Source organism: Medicago sativa, chromosome 2 (assembly GCF_051527215.1).
Source record: "Medicago sativa cultivar Bolivia chromosome 2, Bolivia_mono, whole genome shotgun sequence".
NCBI lineage: Eukaryota > Viridiplantae > Streptophyta > Magnoliopsida > Fabales > Fabaceae > Medicago > Medicago sativa.
The window spans coordinates 66,510,584-66,531,954 of record NC_140750.1 but is presented as its reverse complement, the minus strand read 5'-3'; the positions used below and the strand labels follow the sequence as shown (position 1 = coordinate 66,531,954).

The following is a 21,371-nucleotide window of genomic DNA, read 5'->3' as shown; positions in this document are numbered from 1 at the left end:
ATCAAGATTCAACACAAAATATCATCATAAAAATATCAAGAAAGTGATCAAAAACCTATGGGAATTTTTAGGAATTTTTAAGAGAAAAATTTGAGTGAAAAAGGGCGTGAAAAGCATGTGATATGGTGCAAACAGCAAAAAAAAAATGAAGGAACAAACGAAGTCCAATAACAAGAGACCCAGGCCCAAACCCTAACAGACTTGGATCACAAGGAGCACGCACAGCCGTTGGATTGATCCAAACGGTATAACCCTAGATCGAACGGTCAGACACATGGTTCAAGGGCGAACCAGACTGGTTCAGGTGAACCGGTCTGGCTCACTCCCTCTATATAACCTAAGAGGCCGGTCTAAGCCTCATTCGTTCCATTCATTTCTCTCTCTAACTCTCAGATTCTCTCGTCTCTCTCTAAAACTTCCACCGTCTTCCCCGACGGAAACAACCACCGCCGGTGACGATGAAGCCCTAAACTCACCAAATCTTCATGATCTAAGACTTTTCACCGTTCATTTTTCGATCTAAACATGAAACAAACACCAGAAATTGCAAACAAAGCTTGGATCAATGCAGATCGGAGTTTAAACCTTTCAGTTTTAGATCTTTCAAATCTCTTCGAACTCTTTTGAAATGAGGCTTTAATCTATGTTATTTTCTCTGCTGATGATGAATTTGAACTCGATTTTGTAAAATGAACGGTGAATTTTTGCAGATCTAAATTTTAGGGTTTGGTTTCGAAGTTTTTGAAAGTTTTTTTTGGAATATATTGAAACGAAACCCTAAACCGAACTACTTTACTCACTTATGATGATTATAAGCCTCGTTTCAAGAAAGAAACGGTGAATCTTTGAAGATTCACATCTTTAGGGTTTCGTTTCAAAGTCCTTCGAATCTTTTTCGAAGTTCTTCTTCAATTCACCGTTTATTTCTGTTTGTGGATCTTCGTTGAGCTTTTGCGATGAAAACGAAGGGGTTTTTTGAGGATTACCTGGTTTTACTTGGAGATTCGAACAAAAGATCCTTGTTGAAGCTTCTGGTAAGTTCTGGAACCGAAAATAAATCGGTAATCTTCTTCTTCTTCTTCACCGATTCAAAATTGCTTCGGTCTCTCTTCTTCTCACCTCAAAAAAATCCTTCGTGATCGCACTTTGTGCTTGAATTGCGAAGGTACGAATTCAATGATGAAGATTCTTGATGAATCTCTGAGAATTCGTATCAATTTGAATTGATTTTGCACAATAATTGTTGAATTAAGCTTTGTATTGATGAAACTGATATGAATCTGATGAATTTTGAAGTCCTGGAAACGGTTAGGGTTTCTGTTATGAATGTTCTTGAAGGTTTTTTCTGGAAATTTTGGTGTTTGATCTTTTTTGATCAGAGAGAGAATTAGAAACGTGTTATTGGTGAGTTTTTGCTGAGTTGTTCAATTCTGAGTGGAATGGCAATGATTGGGACCTTTTATATGGCTGACATGTGTATCTGTAGGCCAATGAGGGCTTGCCACGTGATCATGAGTCTGTAACTAACTTTTGGATCATTCTGCAATTTCCAGGACTTAAAGGACTTTCCTGCAAAAAATATTTAAGGACCAATCTGCAATTTATTGAAATTAAAGGACTGGACTGTAATTGACTCAAAAGGACTTAAAGCAAAAAATGACTTAAAGGACTAAAAATTAAAAATAAAAAACCTAAAAAAAAATGACATAAAAGGACCAAAGTGCAATTTCTAACAGTTTAGAGACTAAAATGAAAATAATAATAAAATTGGAATAAAATTGGTAAATTGGAAAAAACGTAAAGTGAAACCAATAAAAGACACAAAATGGACTAAAATGAACCAACTACTTAAATGAGGTACTTCAAAGTAACCTCTCTCTGCCAAAATTTCGTGTGAAATGACCAAAATGCCCTTGGGGACTAAAACGACTAAAAATGACTCAGATGCAATTTTAAAAATGGATTTTTAATAGGGAACTGAAGCAAGAGCTTATACAAGCAAAATTAAAAGACTCAGAGACAATTTTAAGAGTTTAAACAGAGTTTTTACACATGAAAAGACTAAAATGCCCCTAGGGGCTAAACTGACTCAGAATGACTTCAAATGCAATTTTCGAGATGGATTTTGACATAGAATTGAAATGAGGACTTATTCAAACTATTTGAAAGGACTCACACAACTTTTTAAAAGACCGAAAGAAATTTTAACATAGGAAATGACTAAAATACCCTTCTATGTGAATTTTGCAAATAATATTGAAATAAAATGCAAAGAAAGATGTAATTGATCAGAGACATATCAAATGACTTGAAATGCAAGAAAAGAAGAATTGAACAAGTGTTTTTAGGTCCAAAATTAGGGTGTAACAATATATCATTCCTTTTAAGATATGGCTTTATAGTGTTTTTTACCTTGAAAAGTAGTTTAAATTTAAATTATTCTTAAGTACGTTTATGTAAATGTGTCCAAATATAGATCGGTTGAAACCAATTTTATAAAAAAAAAAAAAAAAAAAAAGTTTAGTGCAAAATCAAACACACAATATACAAAATGAATAATAATGATATAAAAATAAGGGTTGCACATATATTTGGTCTCTATAAAATTTAAAGTTGGACAAATTATATGGAATGAATAAATTTGAAAAATAGTACTCCCTCCGTCCCGGTATAATTGACCTACTTTGGTTTTTCACACAGATTAAGAAAAGTGTATAAATGAAGGGGAAAGTGGAATATATTGTATTGGGAATGATAAAAGTAATATTATTTAGTGTTATATTGTATTGGGAATGATGAAAGTTGTATTGAAAATTGAAATGGGTCAGTTATTTTGGGACACTTTTTTTTAGAAAATGGGTCAGTTATTCCGGGACGGAGGGAGTAAATTTTATAGGACTAAAAATATATTTAGTTGTACAAATAATTAAAAATCATGAATTTTATTGAACACAAAGATTTTTTTTAATGAAAGCAACAAGACCATAGAACTGCATATATGTGCTACTTTCTTATCTAGTGTAATGATCTGGACCATACATGGATGGTATAGGATGAAAGAGTTGGGTTGGGTGAACTGTATTTGAAAGTACTATAGAGCATATAAATTCATTAAATGTACAACGTACATAAGAGGGAGTACTGTTTTTTAGATGCATGAAGATGTCACTGTCACTTGGTAGTTGCATTGGTCCTGGAAGCAAGAAGGAAAACAATTACAAAACAAAAAGAGCAGACATAAAAGCAATATGTGTCTGATACATGTCCCACACTACACTCCCAGTAAATAAAACCCACAGATGCAGATCAGATCTCTCAGCTGTCCTCCAACTGCAACCCACACAACAGTTTTAACAGACCATATATACGTATATATGTACATAAATGCCCATTGTAATAACCCATGTATGCTATACATAGGTCTGGTCTTATTCATCAGGACTAAACAATTAAGTTTCTGCCTTTTAATTAAGTTTCTTATCTTACTCTCCTTAGGGCTGGCTGGAACCTAGTTTGTGATTTCATCAAATTATTTAATAGGATTAAATATACTTTTCATTCTTACAAAATGCACTTTCAAGTTTATACATTTGGTCTTTGGATTTGCAAAATGCATTTTTCAGGACTTGAAAAATGGATGTGTACAAAATCTTGAAAAATGCATTTTAGATTGTACAATTATAACGGTCCGGATTAGCCAATTTAGTCAAATGAAATCTCACCCCGTTTTGTGTAATCCAGAAGAGGCAAAATTGGAAGGGAAGAAAAAAATATTTGAGGGATTTTGAAAATGTAGTGGGGGTGGAGAAATATTTGAACCATTGTTGAATCGAAATGAAATGTTGAATCAAGTTGAGTTGGACTTTGTTATTTATGTTTTGCATTATTTACCTTTTTAATACTTGGTGGTATTGACTTGGGATCTGAGAGTGAGCTCCTCCTTGAGATCTCAGGTTCGATTCTCTCTGATGAAAATTTGGGTGGGCTTTATTGGTCATCTGATTCAAGCTTCATCTCGTAATTGAATCAATTTAACCATATCCTAAATGTCTTATACTTCGGTCCAATTTTTAAAACACATGGAAAAAAGGCGGTGGTTCGCAAATTCAATAAGATTTTGCCATGAAAACAGAAGTTAAAAACAAATTCACTCGGTTGAGTGCAAAATATTAAGTCCATGTATAAATTCGCGGTGAGTATGACAAAATGACAGAGAGCTGCCGTATTTTTACAGCTCATGGTGGCTCCGTGAATTCGGTAAACTAGCCGTGATTTCAAATATGCACAACAAAAATGAGTGCCAACCTACTTCATTGGAGAGAAGAGGGCATGGGATATATGAATCTCAACAAGAGATGCAGTGGACCCTGTTCGTAGTGTATGAATAGAACCTAACAAATTCAGCGTCAGCTGTACTCGCAATTTTCTGGTGCAAATGCAATGGCTTCTACAATCTATATTAAGGGACATTAAAAGCATCTTCTCATCAATGCTGTGACACTTCAAAATTCGATTTAGATTGAGATATATCAATCTACAAATTCAGTTGGATATTATTTTTGCTGAGATTGGTGGTTAAGATTTTGTCATGCTTCTTCATTACTCTAGAGGTATATGACAGGACGTACCTCTTTTACCTCATTACATGACAGAACCTTCATTCAATTCAATTCAATACTACTAAAATCGGTTGTACATTATAGCCCAATGCTCCCGTATAAATTCACTTTAAATACATGATATTTTTTCAATTACTAAAATAATAATTCTTCTATGGAAAATCAAATGAAAAAACATCTTCAAAAATAGAATTTAAAAATTAATTTTAACTAAATCTCCTTATTAGTAGTGGCAACTGGCAAAGGCCATTCTATAAAAGTCAAATACACAATATTGACTTCATTCATTCATTATATTATTTTTTAAAAATGATATTGAATTGGCAAAAATGCATCATGTTACATATATACAAAATCAATTACAATAACTATGTAGTGAAACAAAATTTACTGCTTGCTATGGCTAATTGACAATCTAACTGGTTAGGTATCAACTGCGGTATTAGCGAATGCTACGCTTTTAGGGAGAATAAATGATGCGCACAACATCCATTTTCCAGGTGCAACAAGTCGTACCCGTCGCATGTCCACGTTGACTGCCACTTCAAGCAATGCAATTCTTATTCGCTGCATCACAGGGGCTTTGTTAGAAAGTTGTCTTTACTGCAAATGTTTACAAAAAACTAGCCTAGCAGTCAAATTTTGGGTGGTTTGTGAATAGACTTCTCAAGTCTAAACTAAGTAACCACAGAAATATGCATACAATATATCAGCGACCAACCTCGTGAAAATCAAATTCTGGATCTTCTGCTCTGGAGAATCCATAAACATGGATCATTGGATAAGTGAATTCCCCATCCTTAGGTCTATCTTTGTATATTCCTCGAAATGCATCTGTAGGGGAAGCAAAACATCCAAAGATTAAATTCAGCAATCCAGAAATTATATCATGCTGAAAAATTGTGTTGGATTTGTGGCATATAAAACAATATTTTACAGAAAAAGAGAGGTCATATAAGAATAGGGTACCTAGAAATTCTGCAGCATCATTCGGCAAGTTCATAACCACTTGTGTGATGGATTGAGCTTTATCACTGGCAAACATAGCCTTTATAAACCTTCTTCCATCCATTTTAAAAACCTAGAACAATAAACAATGTTAGTTGGTAGAAAATTCCATTAAGAAAAATAATGCTGCCACGTGCAGATTCAAATGCAACTTCGTCCTTGTTTCTTCGTCAATGTGTGAAAACACATTAGAACAAGTAAAGCACATTCTTTTTATCATTAGACACCAAGATTCTATTAAGCATGGGTGTTTTGAGACACATATATGGACACTAGTCCTGCACATTGTAATATTTCAAATCCTAATTAGACACTTCAAAATTTACTGTTTCTTTGTTATGTTTCATAGTTCCATACGTGGAGAAAAATCATTCACAGCAATTAAAACCTAAGCATAAAAGATCTACATAAATCGCAAAGAAAATGTTAAAAAAAATTAATTCATGATAATAACCAAGAAACAGCATATACAAATCCAAAACGTATGCCCCTTTCCAATATACTTTTTCTTTGTGATCGTTTTATGTTTAAAAGTTGAAAAAAAGGTAAAAACAACTTCGAGAAGATGCTCACTCAACATCAAGCATACCTTAATCTTCTTCTCGAGTTTGTTTAGAACACTATTTCTTTCCAGATACTCGACTGCATAAGGGTTCAAGTCATTAGCAAAAACGCGCTTAACTATCTTTGCTGCAGATATGGCAAGGGGACCAACTCCAGCGAAAACATCACCTGTTAATTGAACATAAAATGATGTTCATGTTACATGTGCAAGCAAGCCACGAATATTTTTCATAATAAATGATAAATGAACAGAAGAACACTCTTTAACAATTCAATAAACACATATACAAATATAAGTTATTGAGAGTGAAAAAAGGTTAAGAAATAGAAATCTGGACATTTTTGTATTGGGGTTTATGGTGGAGGTCTATTAATTCTTGCTTTCTTTTTTATCTAGACTTCCTGCATTAAAATAACTTATAATTAGTTATTATAATTTTTCACTTTCTTTATACGAGGGTGTAGGGATATTTGTTATTCAAATCTCTAGTTGTGTGACTTCTAAAAGATGCTCGAGCAGACTTGCCATTCGCTACATTAATTAAGAAAACGAGTCAAAACAACCTAGTCCTAACATGCCTCATGGATTATTGTTTTCCCTCGTCAACCTTGTATGTCCCAACATCTACAAATCTCAAGTAGTTTCTTTATAATATATATATATATATATATATATATATATATATATATGCGCATTGATAAAAATTAGAAGCTAAAATGTAGAATGCAACAATGGTAGTTTAAATACATTATGTTTCCATTTTAAGTGCAGTCATATCAACTAAATCTATCCAGAATATACAATCTGTGTCTATATCAATTAAATAAAAGTTTAAAAGTAATGATGCTTGAAGAAATAACAAATTCCAGGTTTCCAGCACATATCATACAAACAAAATTAATCTCTTATGAACCACTCCAAGAATCCGAGAGTGCAGTGCAAAATTTCATAAAACTTGTTTAAATCAGCGATGAATAATTTCATATGTTACATCTATCTACACCAAGCCCCCAAGCATAAACCTGTTTGGGCCACCACAAAGCAAATATCTTTTTTTTATCAGAGGAGGGGGTTTAACTACCAAGACAATTGTCTTTTCTAAATTCACACCCCAACAGCAAACAAAACCAAATCTTTGTCATCATGACATCAGTATATGATATCAGGTTGCTCTAGCCAACCAAATCCCACAATCAGCATTCTGAGAGAAATAATTATAATAAGACATGGAAAGTGAATACATAACACAAGTAGGATAGTATTATAATCCAAACAGGTAGCGAGACACATACAGACAACATCATTCCGGGTAAAACCACTCAGAAGCCTTTGTCTTTCAGTTCCAAGCCTAGAGTTCCAATATCTGCATAAAAAGGAAAGAAGCAAAAGTGATACTTTACCCTTTTTCACTTATACCTAATTTCCTCTTCTTAGAGTATACTCTGATATTTCAAAAACAAATCCAAAAATGTATTTATTCCTTATTTTAGATTCTAGATTCTTTGAATGATGCGTCGTGAAAACACATGCAATAATCAATATGTGCTTGAATGGTGCAACCACAAATTGATTCAGATGAAACAAGACAGAGTTCAAGAGATTAAAGCCACCTATCCAGGTTCTACTTAAATATACACAATCAATCAAAACTGACGATGTCTTGTAATCATGGACTAATACAAAAAATAATTATTATTTCAATTGATGGATGTCTTCTAAGCATTCAAACTTCCTTATGGGAACCCAAAAGTCAGAAACAGAAATTAAGTAATGAAAGAGATAATAAATAGAAAATGGAAAGTGTTTAATTGATGAAGAAAGGAAATATGTAGAAGGGAGTGAATCCCAATCTACCCCAGAGCCAAGCTCCTCATAGATGGAGAAAACTTTCTCTCTGCCTAACCATAATGGTTCAGCCAATATTCTTGCATAATCACTACAACTCACTTACCTCGCTATATATACTACTAAAGCATAACAAACCAACCAAGCATCCTACCTCACTCTTTATTTACCATATATCCTTACCACATTCATTATTATTGCATGATACCCTCTTTTTCCTTATGACTCCTACTCAGGTCTCTATCATATACATAATACACTTTCTTCTTATAGGTTTTCCTTACAAATTAGAGTTCAAGTCCCTGTGACTAACCAATGCAGCATGACAGGGCCTTCTCTTGCTTGTTTTAAGAGATGAGTTGTATACAAACGAAAAGAGGAATATAGAGAATTGTTGAAGGTCTCATCCAGATTCCAGAGGCCCTATGTGCACCTTTTCAACTGATACATGTAACCATGGAGTTTATGGGTTGTTAAAAATGAATGTCGGTGCTCCTCTAAATTCTCAGTTGAAACAGCTCGTTATTCATTTTAATTATATAATGATTTTAATTATATACTGAAGAGGGAAAAAATTATCTTAGTACCCACAAAAGAGCATAAAGTTATCTAGGAAATGATTGCCCATGGGTTAAAAACCCTATAATGTTATGTATCAATCCCTTCAACGTTTCAAGCCTACACGTGGATTAACGAGGGTATGATTGCAGTTACATGCTACAATAGAGTTACACATATTAACACAAATCAGAAGATCCAATTAAGATATAACCTAGAAAATTTTATACAAACTTCAAGTAAGCCTAAGGCAGGCCTTAAAACTGTTTTACACTAGTCGGTTATAGAAAAAGAGCATACACTGTTGCTAAGTCAACATGAAAGCGAAGTCCGTTCTCAGCCAATGTAGTCACAAGAGAATGGTTTCCTGCTAAAACTTCAAGCTGCATGGTCCTGTACTCATTATGAATGGAGTCAATCTTGTTCGCAACTGTTTGTATCTTTGGCTTATTTTTATCCAACACAACCTGAATATGAAGGTAGCCTTTCATACATTAACACAAAAGAATTTGCAATTTAATGTTAATATCCCGCACTTAACATACAGTAACCAAAAATATTTATAAAAGTAGAACCTTTGCTATAAGCTTCTTGTATGGTAAATGTTCCTCTCTCAAATTCAGGTGCGCAATATGACCAACAGTTTCAAAAGCTGTAGGAACAATCATACCCTCAGGCAGCAAGGCCTCCAAGATCTGCAAAAATCATATAGGACTGATAATCTTTTATTTTCTACACACTTTGAAGTCCAATAACGAATATCAAGGAAATAAAAAATCAAACTTGTTTTGAGGCGTCATATAGGTGCGCAATATATATATATAAACACACACACACACACACACACACACACACACACACACACACACACACACACACACACACACACACACAGAGAGAGAGAGCAGAAGAATTTTACATATAAAAAATGTAGAATAGTAGATACACTTATATACCTACAACCAAATACAGATTACGTGTAAACAAGTGTCCTTGGTATAATATACCTCATTCGTCTGCCAGTAATCATAAAACAGAGTCAACTTGCATCTAACTAGCTCAAAAGTCAAAGTGCAGCTTTTTTCTGCATACTCCTTCAAAACAGCCTAGACAGGATGAAAATACGAACAATGTCACAAGTGAGTAGATGATATTTTAGGTGTCAAAAAAACATATAGAACAAATTATCATGATTAGAAAAAAAAGAAAAGCAAGAACATAATGTGATTATTCCCATTTGAAACTAAGAGATAGAACACAAAATAACAAGGAGATATCAAACATTTGATTAATAGTAAGTATTAAAATTTTAAATGAAGGTTAAATTGGTAACTGTTCAATGTATAAAATATAAATACACTACATGTATCAGAATCATCGTCAACTGAATAAACAAAGTTTAGTTCCTACTGCAATTCCCTCTATTCTGATTTTCAATATGGTACCTAGAGCTGGTTCTTGATCCACCCATTTCCGATCCCACCTATTTTAGACCCCCACCCCCCAATGGCTATCATTCCTAATCATAAGCCAGCTATTAATGGGTTTCTGGTGAGCCCAGCACCTCTACGCACCTACCCGCTGCAACCAGTGCAGAATTCTAGTGCCGCCGCAAGATCACCTTCTGGCATACAGTTTCCGAGTAGAACTTGGATGACAAATTTTCTATTGTGGAAACAACAAATTTAGAAAGTGATGATGTGGCACAAGTTTTAGCATTTCCCCTTCAACCCTCAAATCCCTGTCAAGTTCCTCACGAGGAAGACAGACACCCAAGTCAAGTAAGTGTGCTTATTCATCTTGGGAACAGCAAGATCAACCCGTGCTTTCTCAGTTATAGTCTTTAATTACAAGCCCAATCCTCGCCCCAAGTCATTGAGTGTATCCATGAGTAGAGCTATGAGACAAGATTCATACATACTTTCACAATCAAATGAATGCAAAGGCAGTGCAGCTGAGCAATAACAATAACTGAGAAATACAGAAGTTGGTAATCGGTCAATCCAACAATTTCTCCTTAAAGTCAAAGTCATCATGAATTTTTTGTTTGCAACCGGTGACCCAATGTCATCCCAAGAACAACTTAATGTGATCTTGCAAGGATTACCGCCTGAATCTGATGTACTAGTCACATTTATAAGCGGAAAATTTGAGCTGCTGCAAATTGAATACCTTCTTGCACAAGAATCATGGATAGAGAACCAGAAGCGGAACCCAGAAACTGAAATGCCATCAGTGAATATTACACAGAAATCAGGTTGAGGTCCCAACAATAAAGATTTTAGAGGTTGTGGTGGTCGCAATTGCAGCAGCAGAGGATGAAGAGGTCGGCCGCAATTCTGCCCATTGCCAAGTGTACTTCAAAATTTTGCCACAGATCACCAAAGTGGTATTATTGAAAAAAAACAAAGACACGTTATGGAATTGGAACTCGACTTGTTGGCCACTGTCTCCCTGCCTTACAAATTCTGGGATCATTCATGTTGTTGTTTATCATGTAAACAGATTCCTACATTCTCTCTGCAATTTCAAGTACCAAGCACCAAAGTCTATCAAACACTTCCAAGTTCCAAGACTATCCATTACTTAGACCATACAATCCTCACAAACAGAATTTCAGGTCACAAGAATGTATTTTCCTAGGGTATTCCACATCACGGAGTCTATAAATGTCTAGCAGAAAATGAAAAAATTTATGTCTGTAAAGATGAAAATCTTCAATGAGACCATGTTTCCTACACAGAATTATACCGTCATCACTTAATCGTTTAGACTCACTTTATCTACTGTTCCAGTGATTACTCCTACTGTCACGCAAAATACTCAATAAGTCCAGCACAAAGTACTCAAACCTCCACGTATCTCAAGCACAACCATCATGAAATACCTCATCTTCTATTAAACAGCTCCAAAATCACTCCAATTACCGAACAATTATACATCCAATACAAACATGGTCTAAGCCTAAAATTTACAGCGCTAAACTCAATCCCACCTTACTCCTCGCTCAAGTAGAACCTACAACGGCAAACCAGCCTTAGCTAGCCGTTTATCCCTAAGTGAGTCACTGCTATGACAGCTGAATATGAAGCTCCGATGAAAAGTGGCACTTGGACATTGGTTTCTCTACCTCTTAACAGATAGGCTCTATCAACAAATATGTAATCTCTGAAATGGCAAAAGGATTTCATGACTTACATCAACAACCCGGATCAGATTACAATGAAACATTTCCCATTGCAATCAAACCTGTCTAGTGCAGATCTTAGCTTAACTCGTCACTAGCCACTAAAACCAATTACTATCAACAATGTATTTTCTCAACACATACCTAGAGGAAGAAATCTACATAATTGAACCAACGTGATTCCCAACTACAAAGCAATATATGCCTAAAACAACCCCCTCATGCCTCAATTGACCAGGTCAAAAACTAGAATAGTTACCGCTATTATATTTTAAACAAGTATAATCGTTATAATCATATTTTTCTTCACATTAAAAACTAACAAAAATCAAGAAAAACCATAAGCAATGTAAATGATAAATCAAAACACACAAACTTGCATAGAAATATAATGCAAAAAACACTTGTGGCAGTGAAAACTCACTGAAAAGGCACCTTAATCGCCTCAGGCAACTCGTCCTCGCAACGATCCTTATACCGTTCATCAAGCAGCAGCAACCTCGTCGAACCCCTCCACTTTCCACTCCCAATTTCCTCGCCAATCAAATTCCTCAAACCCTCATCAACACCTCCTTCTTCAACAACCTCAACTTCAACAAAACCATTCCTCCCAACTCGCTTATTCCCTTCAACTTCACCAATTTTCCCCTTCTCCACCTCCTTCTCCTTCTTGTTTTTATTCCTATTCGGCCTAGAAATCTTCGCCAAATTCCGAAACTTCACATAACCGCGAGTGTTAAACGTTTTCGCCAGTTTATCACGATACAACACAGAACTCAATGCATCGTCATCACCGTCGTTGTTTTCTTCCGATTTTTGACCTAATAATGGAGCAATGTTAGGGTCAATTTCATCGCCGGGAACACGAGCGATGTTACGAATACGAGGCCAATTGAGGAGGTGACCACGGAGGCGATTTTCTAAGGCGGAGCAATCGGAGGAAGGGACACGGAGTGCGGCGAGGTTGAAGATTCTGGTGAAGGTTTGTTCATTGAGAACGCCGTCGTTTTGAGGGAGTTGGGGTTGGGAAGAGAGAGGGAAAGGGTTGGTGCCTTTAAGGAGGGAAGGTCCGTAGGAGAGTGTCGCAATGGTGGTTGTGGAGAATGTGTTGATAGGAAGAAAAGAAGGTTTGTATTTGAGAGTGTGAGAGAAGAATGGTTTAGAGGGAAATGGAAGAAGAAGATGAAGTTGGGGTTTTATGAGGAATAAGTTGGTCATCATGTTGATTGATTATGCAGCTAACATGAACTCATGTGAAATAAAAGGGAGAAAGTTCTTAGGACAACAATCAAAAATCAAAATCTGCAATCTTTTTATTTCATTTGGTGTGAATTGATGCATAATTGCAAAGACTAAGTTCTCTCATAGATAAAAACACAATAGGTGACAAAACTCTCATTCAAGATGTTTAGTGTCATAGGTGATTTCACCATCCAGCTAGCCTTGGCACAAACCCGAGCTCAATCGATATTTACTTTGTAAATGGTCCAACTCAATTGCTCATTAACCCACTTAACAAAAATAGGGCAACTTTTGAAATTTTTCTCTTTTGTGCGTGATGGACAGCAACACATAAGAGAACTTTTCTTCTTTGGCTCTCTCTCGTCTCAGCTCTTTTGCAACCAAATTTGTCAAGTTTTCCTCGTACTCAATTTTAGAGTGCTACAAGAGCATTTTCTAAATCATGTTATAACAATTATACATTGATTGAATACAGTGAGTTCAAGGATGCAACTTATTGTTTCTATTCCTTTCTCTTTAAGCAACCCGGGAGGGCCAAGCACTTTTGTTTTGAAGTCTTCACCAAAAACGGATTTAAAGATTAGAAGCATGCATCTAAAGGCTTAAAAGATCATATTGGTAGTCATGATAGTATGCATAGCTCATGTATTAAGCACCATCATGATTATAATAATCAAAAACAAAGTGTAGCAAGTAAGTTTGCTAAAGCAACTAGGGAATCAGAAGAATTGTATAAGATTTGTTTGACTTGTTATGTAGATTGTTCTATATATCTCATAGCACAAGGCATTGCTTCCCGTGGCCATGATGAAACCTCTACTTCTCTAAACAAGGACAATTTTAGAGAGATGGTAGATTGAGTAAAATCTAATAATGAACTAGTGAGATATGCTTTTGACCGTGGTGGAAAAAATTGTAAAATGACTTCCAGTGACATTCAAAAGGAGCTCGCAATGTGTTGTGCACATGAAGTTACCAATGTGATTATGGAAGAGCTTAGTGATAGACAATTTTTTGTGTTTATTGATGAGTCGCGTGATATATCCGTCAAAGTGTAAATGGTGGTGATGTTGAGGTTAGTAGTTGTATTTTCCAATTTCTATTACCTATTATTCTCCATGCCTCCATATAACCCTCTTGAATTTGTTTTCTAGGTTCTTGAACGACAAAGGGAAAGTTGTGAAACAATTTCTTACTCTGCATCATGTCAAAGAAAGATTCTAGATGAAAACCTATATGCTTTCTATGCCCATTGTTATGTTCACCGTTTGCAATTGGTGATTGTGTCTGTTGCTAGTAGTTTCTCATCAATTCATGATTTCTTTGAGCATATCTCCTTGATTGTAACTACATCAAGTGCATCTTGTAAGAGAAGGGATGCTTTGACGGAGACACAAGACCGAGATATTTTGAATAGACTTGAGAGAAGTGAGATATCTAGAGGAAGGGGCTTGCACCAATCATCTAGTCTCGCTAGACCTGAGGATACTAGATGGGGTTCACATCACACTACCTTGCTTCATTTGGATTAGATGTGGTCCTCCGTGTTAGAGTTGCTTAGTATGGTTAATGAAGATGGACGAGGACCATCTCAAGCGACAGGTTTGATAGAAAAATTGGAGAGCTTTAAATTTGCTTTCATTTTGAAGTTAATGTTAAAGTTGTTTGGTATCACAAACGAGCTTTCAAAAATCTTGCAAAGAAAAGATCTTAATATTGTGCTTGCCATGGAATTAGTTGATGTCGTCAAAGCTCGGTTGGCCACATTGAGAGAGGGGTTGGGATAATTTATTTTTTAATGTCCAAGAATTTTGTGTTGCTAAAGGTATTCCAGTGCCAAATATGGATGAAGAAATACTGGTTCGGGGTCGTTCAAGACTAGAAGAGAGGACTGTCACTAATCTTCACCATTATCCTGTAGAGATTTTTTATGTTGCTATTGACAAAATATGTGTGGAGATGGATCACCACTTTAGTGAAGGAAGTTGTGTTTGATTGCCTTTCATGTCTCGACCCCAATAACTCTTTCTCCAAATTTGATGTTGATAAGCTTGCTCGTCTTGCTGATATTTATCATGCAGACTTTTTTGATGATGACCGTGGAACAATAAGGGAGCAACTTGACCCTTATGCACTTCAAGTGAAAAGGCATGCTTCCTTTTCATCTTGTGAAGATGTTCAAAGTTTGGTTATGAAGATGGTTCAAACTAAGAAACATTTGGTATTTACATTTGTAACACTCATACTAGACGTATCTAGAAAGTCTAGCAAGTGTGTTAATTTAGTACTGGATACATTAAAAATTTACAACAAATAATACTTCGAATGAAAACATTATACAACTAAATGTGTTCGTACATAAAATACAACCCTACTTGTCCAAAACATAAAAGGTGCATCCTTGAACGTCCATATCCTTCTCCAGCGGTACGATCGAACACTTGTTGATACATCCATTCGGCAACTAGCTTTACGTCCGACCTGTTTATCTGAAACAAAATAAGGATTGGGATGAGACATAATGTCTCAGTGAGTTCCACCTAATCCTAGGCTATAGGCAACCACGGGGGAAAACCTAAGGTCGCCACGTATCTATTTTACAACCTGACGGTTGATTATACGAGTGTGGGGACTTGCATGCTTAGACGGTGGTGCATACTAGGACCGTCATAAATCATCTTACTTGTTAATGTCTTACTATAATCATATGTGTCATGGCGGTCGAGGGAACCTAAGACCACTATGCCAAGATACGGTAAACGCATCGAGGTCTTCATATAACATGTTCATGACACCATCCTAAGCCGGACGATTAGGGAAACCTAAGAACGTCATCGGCATCACATTCTTTACTTGTCCTAGTCTTGACTTGTACTTAACATTTCATACATAAGTTCATTCGTAATCATAATCATGTCATATCATAATCGCATCTAAGTTCATTAATCATTATGTTAGCGTTGAACAAACATTCTTATCTTGATTCATTTTACGGATAGTCCCGGGTGGAGTAACCCCGAGTACAATCCCATACATGACCGATGTACGTACATCGGACTCCCTCGGTGTCGTGCGGGTCCCTTGCGGCTTAAACCGTTCCCCTTAGGTCGAGAACCTCCCGTATCCCCCTGGCGTGGATAACAAGAGACACGAGCACCTACATCTTGTTAATTTCAGTGACATGCGGGTCCCTTACGGCTTGGATCGTTCTCATATTGAGAACCCCTTGTATCCCCCTGGCGTGGATAACAAGAGACATGCCACCTACTTATACTTGTCATGGTCTTGTCGCTTATTTAGGTTAAACTTATTCACACTTAAAGCTTACCTCGGAACCTTGATCGATCCGAATAGCGGTAAGTGTTCATACTTGTTCATTCATAACGTGGTGTAATCTTGTCCACGACTTATGCATTGCTATATCTACCTTAATCATGTGCGAAGATAACATACTTCGCTCCTAATCATTCTAGTGATTCTTGCTATCATTCTAGTTCTCGACTACTATGTCGAGGCTCTAGTTTTCCCCTTGCTTAAGGAATATCTTGCTACCCGCTCGTAAAGTCATTAGATCACTCATATGCCATGCTACCTTACACAAAGAAAATACTTGCTTTACCTTCAATAAAATCCTTTTTACAACTTATGCCTTGGAATCATGATTGAGGGATTATAGTTTAAAAAGATTGCTTGAAAAGAACCGCTCGCGAAACGCCAGAACCACCCGGAAGCGAACAAACAATGAGCTGGCCACTGTTTGCTCGCCATGGCGAGTGGTTGTGTGTGGGAGGCGAGCACCTGCTCGCCATTGTGAGTAGGAGGCGAGTGGACACCCCCATTCGGCCTTCAAGCTCGCCTTGCGAGCCATTTGCTCGCCGTGGCGAGCTGTGACAGTCCATAACTGTCAAAAATGATATTTTTCACTCAAAAACCTCAATTCCAATCATTCCAAGGCATATCATGGCACTAGAGATCATATACAACTTGTAAAACAGACATTGAGCAAGTATTCACATGTGTAAAACTACATGACATGAAAGGGGCAACTTTTCTATGTGTAAACCCTAGAAAAATGCATAGTTATCTTACAAGAGAAAACACATAAACCATGGGTGGTAATCTAACTAAGGAACTCACCTTGCAAGTTATAAAAGCAATTCCAAGCCTCAAGCAAGCATCATCTTCCCTTCACAACCAACCCTAGTTTGCTTCCTTGTTTCCAAAGCTTTAAGTTAGCCAAGAACACAATCCACACTCTAGCTTATGCTCAATCTTCTACCAATTGCTTCCAATTTGCCATACATACCATAAACAACCTCAAACCCTAGCTCTTGGTTCATCAATCCAATCTTCCAATCAACTTTCTCTTTAGCTCTTAACCATGAGATCACCAAGATAATCACTTAACCCCCAAGCTTCCAAGCATCATTCTCTACCAACATCAACAACCTTAACTTCATAATCTATTCTTGAGGGAGAGAAGAAGAGAAAGACAACTCAATACAAGCTTCTAATGATTTGGTATCTTGAAAGATCACAAGGTGAAGCCTTGCCATAGATGGAAGAAGTTGGAAAAGATAGAGAAAGAGAAAGAGAGAAGAAGGCGTGGGAGAAGAGAGAAGAGAGAGCAATTTTTTTCCATCTCAAACCCTAGAGAGAGAAAGGGAAAAGATTATGAAGATATTTGGCCCCAAAATCAATTAAATACTCCCTTGATGCGCAATTACCAAAATGCCCTTTGTCTTAAGCGGGTTAAAGACGACTCTGAGACTTAGCTCGTATTTGACTGTCATCACTTAATAATATTTTGACACTGACAGGCGGGATATTACAACATTGGTCTACAAACTCATTGTGTTGGCTTTGATATTGTCGGTGTCGACAACATCCGTTGAAAGAGCTTTTTCAGCAATGAAGATTATCAAGTCTAAACTGTGCAACAAGATCAACGATGTGTGGTTCAATGACTTGATGATATGTTACACCGAGCGAGAGATATTCAAGTCACTTGATAATGTTGATATTATTTGAACATTCACCGCAAAGAGGTCTCGGAAAGGGCATTTACCTCCTAATTTTGTTTAGCAAACTATTAGCAGGTTATATTTCATCTCTCTTATTTCAAATTGTACTTTTGTTGACAAAATGACGAGTCTCTTTTATTTTGATTTATGACTATTTATATATTATGTCACATGTGAATTTGCGGTTAAAATTTTGCCCAGACTCTAAAAAATTCCTTGCTCCGCCACTGTTTAACATTGTTGCATTCCTTCCAAGGGTTAGATTTAAACTCAAGATCTATGATTAAGCCGGAAGAAATCTCTATATCGTAGTGTTCTTGAGTCAGTATTTTTAATTTCATTCGAGATAAAAAAAATACAATTAAATTGATACTATCAATATAGAAAAAATATATTCACCAATTAGTCTCAATGCTCATCATGGAAATCGTGTATACAAATTTGTATACATGTTCACAATGTTACAAACTTAGCAGCATCACATGAATAAATAAATAAATACATAAAAAATGAAAGGAAAAAAAGCTTTCACTGTCATGACTTTGTCTTAGAATTAGCAGAATTTGGAATAGAATCACGATCATGACTCCTCTCAAGCATCCTTTCCATCATAATCTTCTTCTTATATTGAACAGAGTCAAATTCACTCTCTTTATATGAAGAAACCCCTTCTTTGCATTTCCATATCAAATGGTAAGGCACAAAGTATAACCAAATTGAAGTGCATAGTATAGCAAAATATTTACCCCATAAAATCAAAACCAAAAAATTAATAATCCATAACATACATAAAGTTATGTTTCGTTTCCTCCTATCTTCGACAACACTGCTAATTTTCTTTGATGCTCCAATAGTTCCATTTAATGGTGGTGGTTTTGGTATGTTATTTATTTCAAGAGAGGAAGAGTTTGGCATGTGATCGGGGTATGATGAGGTAATTGAATTAAGAGACGATGTAGAGGAAAACATTGCGGATGAACCAATATTATTTAAGGAAGTGTTTGAATTGGTTCGACCTACGGTTTTGTGTTTGTCAATGATTTCTGGTTCTATGTTGTTGTTTATTGTGGACATGGAATCCTTTTTTGACTTTCTTCTACTAAAGATCTTCTTCATCTGTCATAAATCATAATGTACATGGAAGATTAAGTTAGTCTAACACACACCAAAATCAGAAAAATTCAATATTTCAAGACAACAAATTGAATTCGATTAAAGCTTCTATCAAAGTTTAAGAAATTGTAGGCATGTGACATGTCAAATTGAATTAGATTAATGTTTATATTATTTTGTCTATTACTATTCTGCAAATTAAACGAAAACATAACTTTCTAAAACCATGAAAAATATAGGAAATATAATAATAAAAAACCTATGTTGACAAAAAATAAAATGAAAAAGTCTTTTCTCTATATTAACCTTCATTAAGAGGACCCTGACCAATTCCTTAAGGGAACCAAATCCTTACTAAATACGAAAGTCAAATATCGGAATTACAAGTATTTTCGTCCCCCTGACATTTAGACGAATTCTAGTTTACCCCCTTGCTACATCATCTATTTTTAAAAGTCAAATTTCAGGAAGGTTTAAAAGCAAAGAATCTTTAAATTATAAGGTTGAAATCTAAAAAAAAAATATGCAGGGTAAACCAGAATTTGCTCAAATGTCATAGGAAAAATATTATTCAACCCAATATATTATTACTCCTATTAAATATGAGAGTAACTATTTTGCTTATACTCCTGTTCCTTTCTAAATACATGAGGGAAAATGTGTTTATATTTTATTAGGGACATTATTCACAAAACAAAATTGGATAACCAAAAAATATTGACATATGTATTATGACGTTTAAAATTCAAATAAGTCATCTTTGCAAAAATGACACTCGATTGGAGGGCCAATTAAATTGATGAGTATCTTTACTTACAGGAAAATTAGTTTTTATGTCATCCTTATTCATAGAGGAAAATTGATGAGTATCTTTACTTTACATGTCTCATATGCAATATAATTTATTAAATTATTAAATGATATTAAGATTATTATAAAAAGTAGTTTCATAAAAACAAAGATTATGACAAGTAGAATAAAAAAGCATACACGTACACAAGAAACAACAAAAGGAAAAGTCAAAGGGAAATAATCAATAGACCTCCAAAACTCATTATAGGCACCGAGAGGAGAGATAAAGAGATGGATAGAATAATGGGATAGATGTGATACATTAGTGATGTGATAGAAAGAAAGAGATTGAGAGAAATTGAGGTGTTGAATAGGTGCATAAAATTAAGAGGTGTTCAAATATCATATTTGAAATCAAAAAGATGGATAAAAAGAAAAGAAAGAAAACTACCAATGGTGTGTCATTGATCGCCATCTTGAGTGCATACCACGTCTTCCTTGCTCTCTTTCGTCGACGACTGCTTTCCTCCTTCGACGTAGATGAAAACAAAACAACGCCGTCTTTATCTGCAGTCGCCATATACGCAAGAACAGGGTCGCTGCTAGGGTTGCGTTTTCTTCTTGTTGGTTTGAAATCATCATTTGCATCCACAATGGCTTTGAAACACACAAACAATGATGACATCTTATTACATTTGCCTTTGTTCATTTCCAACGACTCCGTAATAATATGAACTAGAATAATTTTATTATTTCTATACTTAATTTGAAGAATAATAATCAAAACCAATAAGAGGATTTTGGAACATAAAGTTATATAACAAAATGAAGCAAAATCTCTCAGATTGGGTTGGGGTTCATGCAATAATGAAGGTTTTTTATGTTATGTTTGTTTTTTTGTTTGAAGGGTGGTGGTGTTTAAGATTTTGTGTTCTTGTTACGTCGTTGTTTGAATACATTTTTTTTAGAAGAATGTTGCTTCAAATAGAAAAAACGGATAAGAATAAATCCCTTGAAATTTGGATTTCACAAGATTTCTAAACCATTTGAATTTAACCGATGCCTCTTTATTTTTTTTTATAGGATGTCGTTTTATTTATTATTTCTCAAAACGGGTAATAATAATAAGAATATTATGAGAAATGCTATGGACCAACGCTCTAACACACACTTGTATGTTGCGCCATGTCAGACGTTGATATATTTTTAAAGCCAAATACTCTCTCCGTCCTTAATGTAAGCACCCTTTTATTAGAGGGTGCTTACATATAGGGACGGAGGGAGTATCTGTTTATCGGTAGGTAGTTGAGTCAATTTGAAAATTCTATTACTAATTACTAATATATGAATTTTGATTACTACCAAATTTCCATTATTATCCTCAACTAATCTATTTAAATCATTAATTTTATGGGTTA

General features: G+C 35.4%; 1 protein-coding gene, 1 long non-coding RNA gene and 1 pseudogene across 2 annotated transcripts; 1 reads left to right on the top strand and 2 right to left on the bottom strand.

Annotated features, from left to right (window-relative positions):
• Positions 1–4,823: 4,823 nt before the first annotated feature.
• LOC146949879 (Met-10+ like family protein) lies at positions 4,824–13,263 on the bottom strand. The gene is made up of 9 exons (XM_085745904.1): positions 12,218–13,263; positions 9,603–9,701; positions 9,171–9,290; positions 8,896–9,062; positions 7,485–7,555; positions 6,217–6,359; positions 5,589–5,700; positions 5,341–5,453; positions 4,824–5,186 (listed from the first exon to the last, which is right to left on the bottom strand). Exons 1-9 carry the CDS (start codon positions 13,001–13,003, stop codon positions 5,043–5,045), a joined length of 1,755 nt encoding a protein of 584 aa, XP_085602030.1. The 5' UTR covers positions 13,004–13,263; the 3' UTR covers positions 4,824–5,042.
• Positions 13,264–13,872: 609 nt separating this feature from the next.
• Positions 13,873–18,109, top strand: LOC146949878 (uncharacterized; annotated as a pseudogene).
• A 305-nt stretch (positions 18,110–18,414) lies between these two features.
• On the bottom strand, positions 18,415–20,910 carry LOC146949877 (uncharacterized). The gene is made up of 2 exons (XR_015027398.1): positions 20,405–20,910; positions 18,415–19,164 (listed from the first exon to the last, which is right to left on the bottom strand). It is a non-coding gene; the product is annotated as an uncharacterized LOC146949877 (long non-coding RNA).
• Between the last annotated feature and the right edge of the window lie 461 nt (positions 20,911–21,371).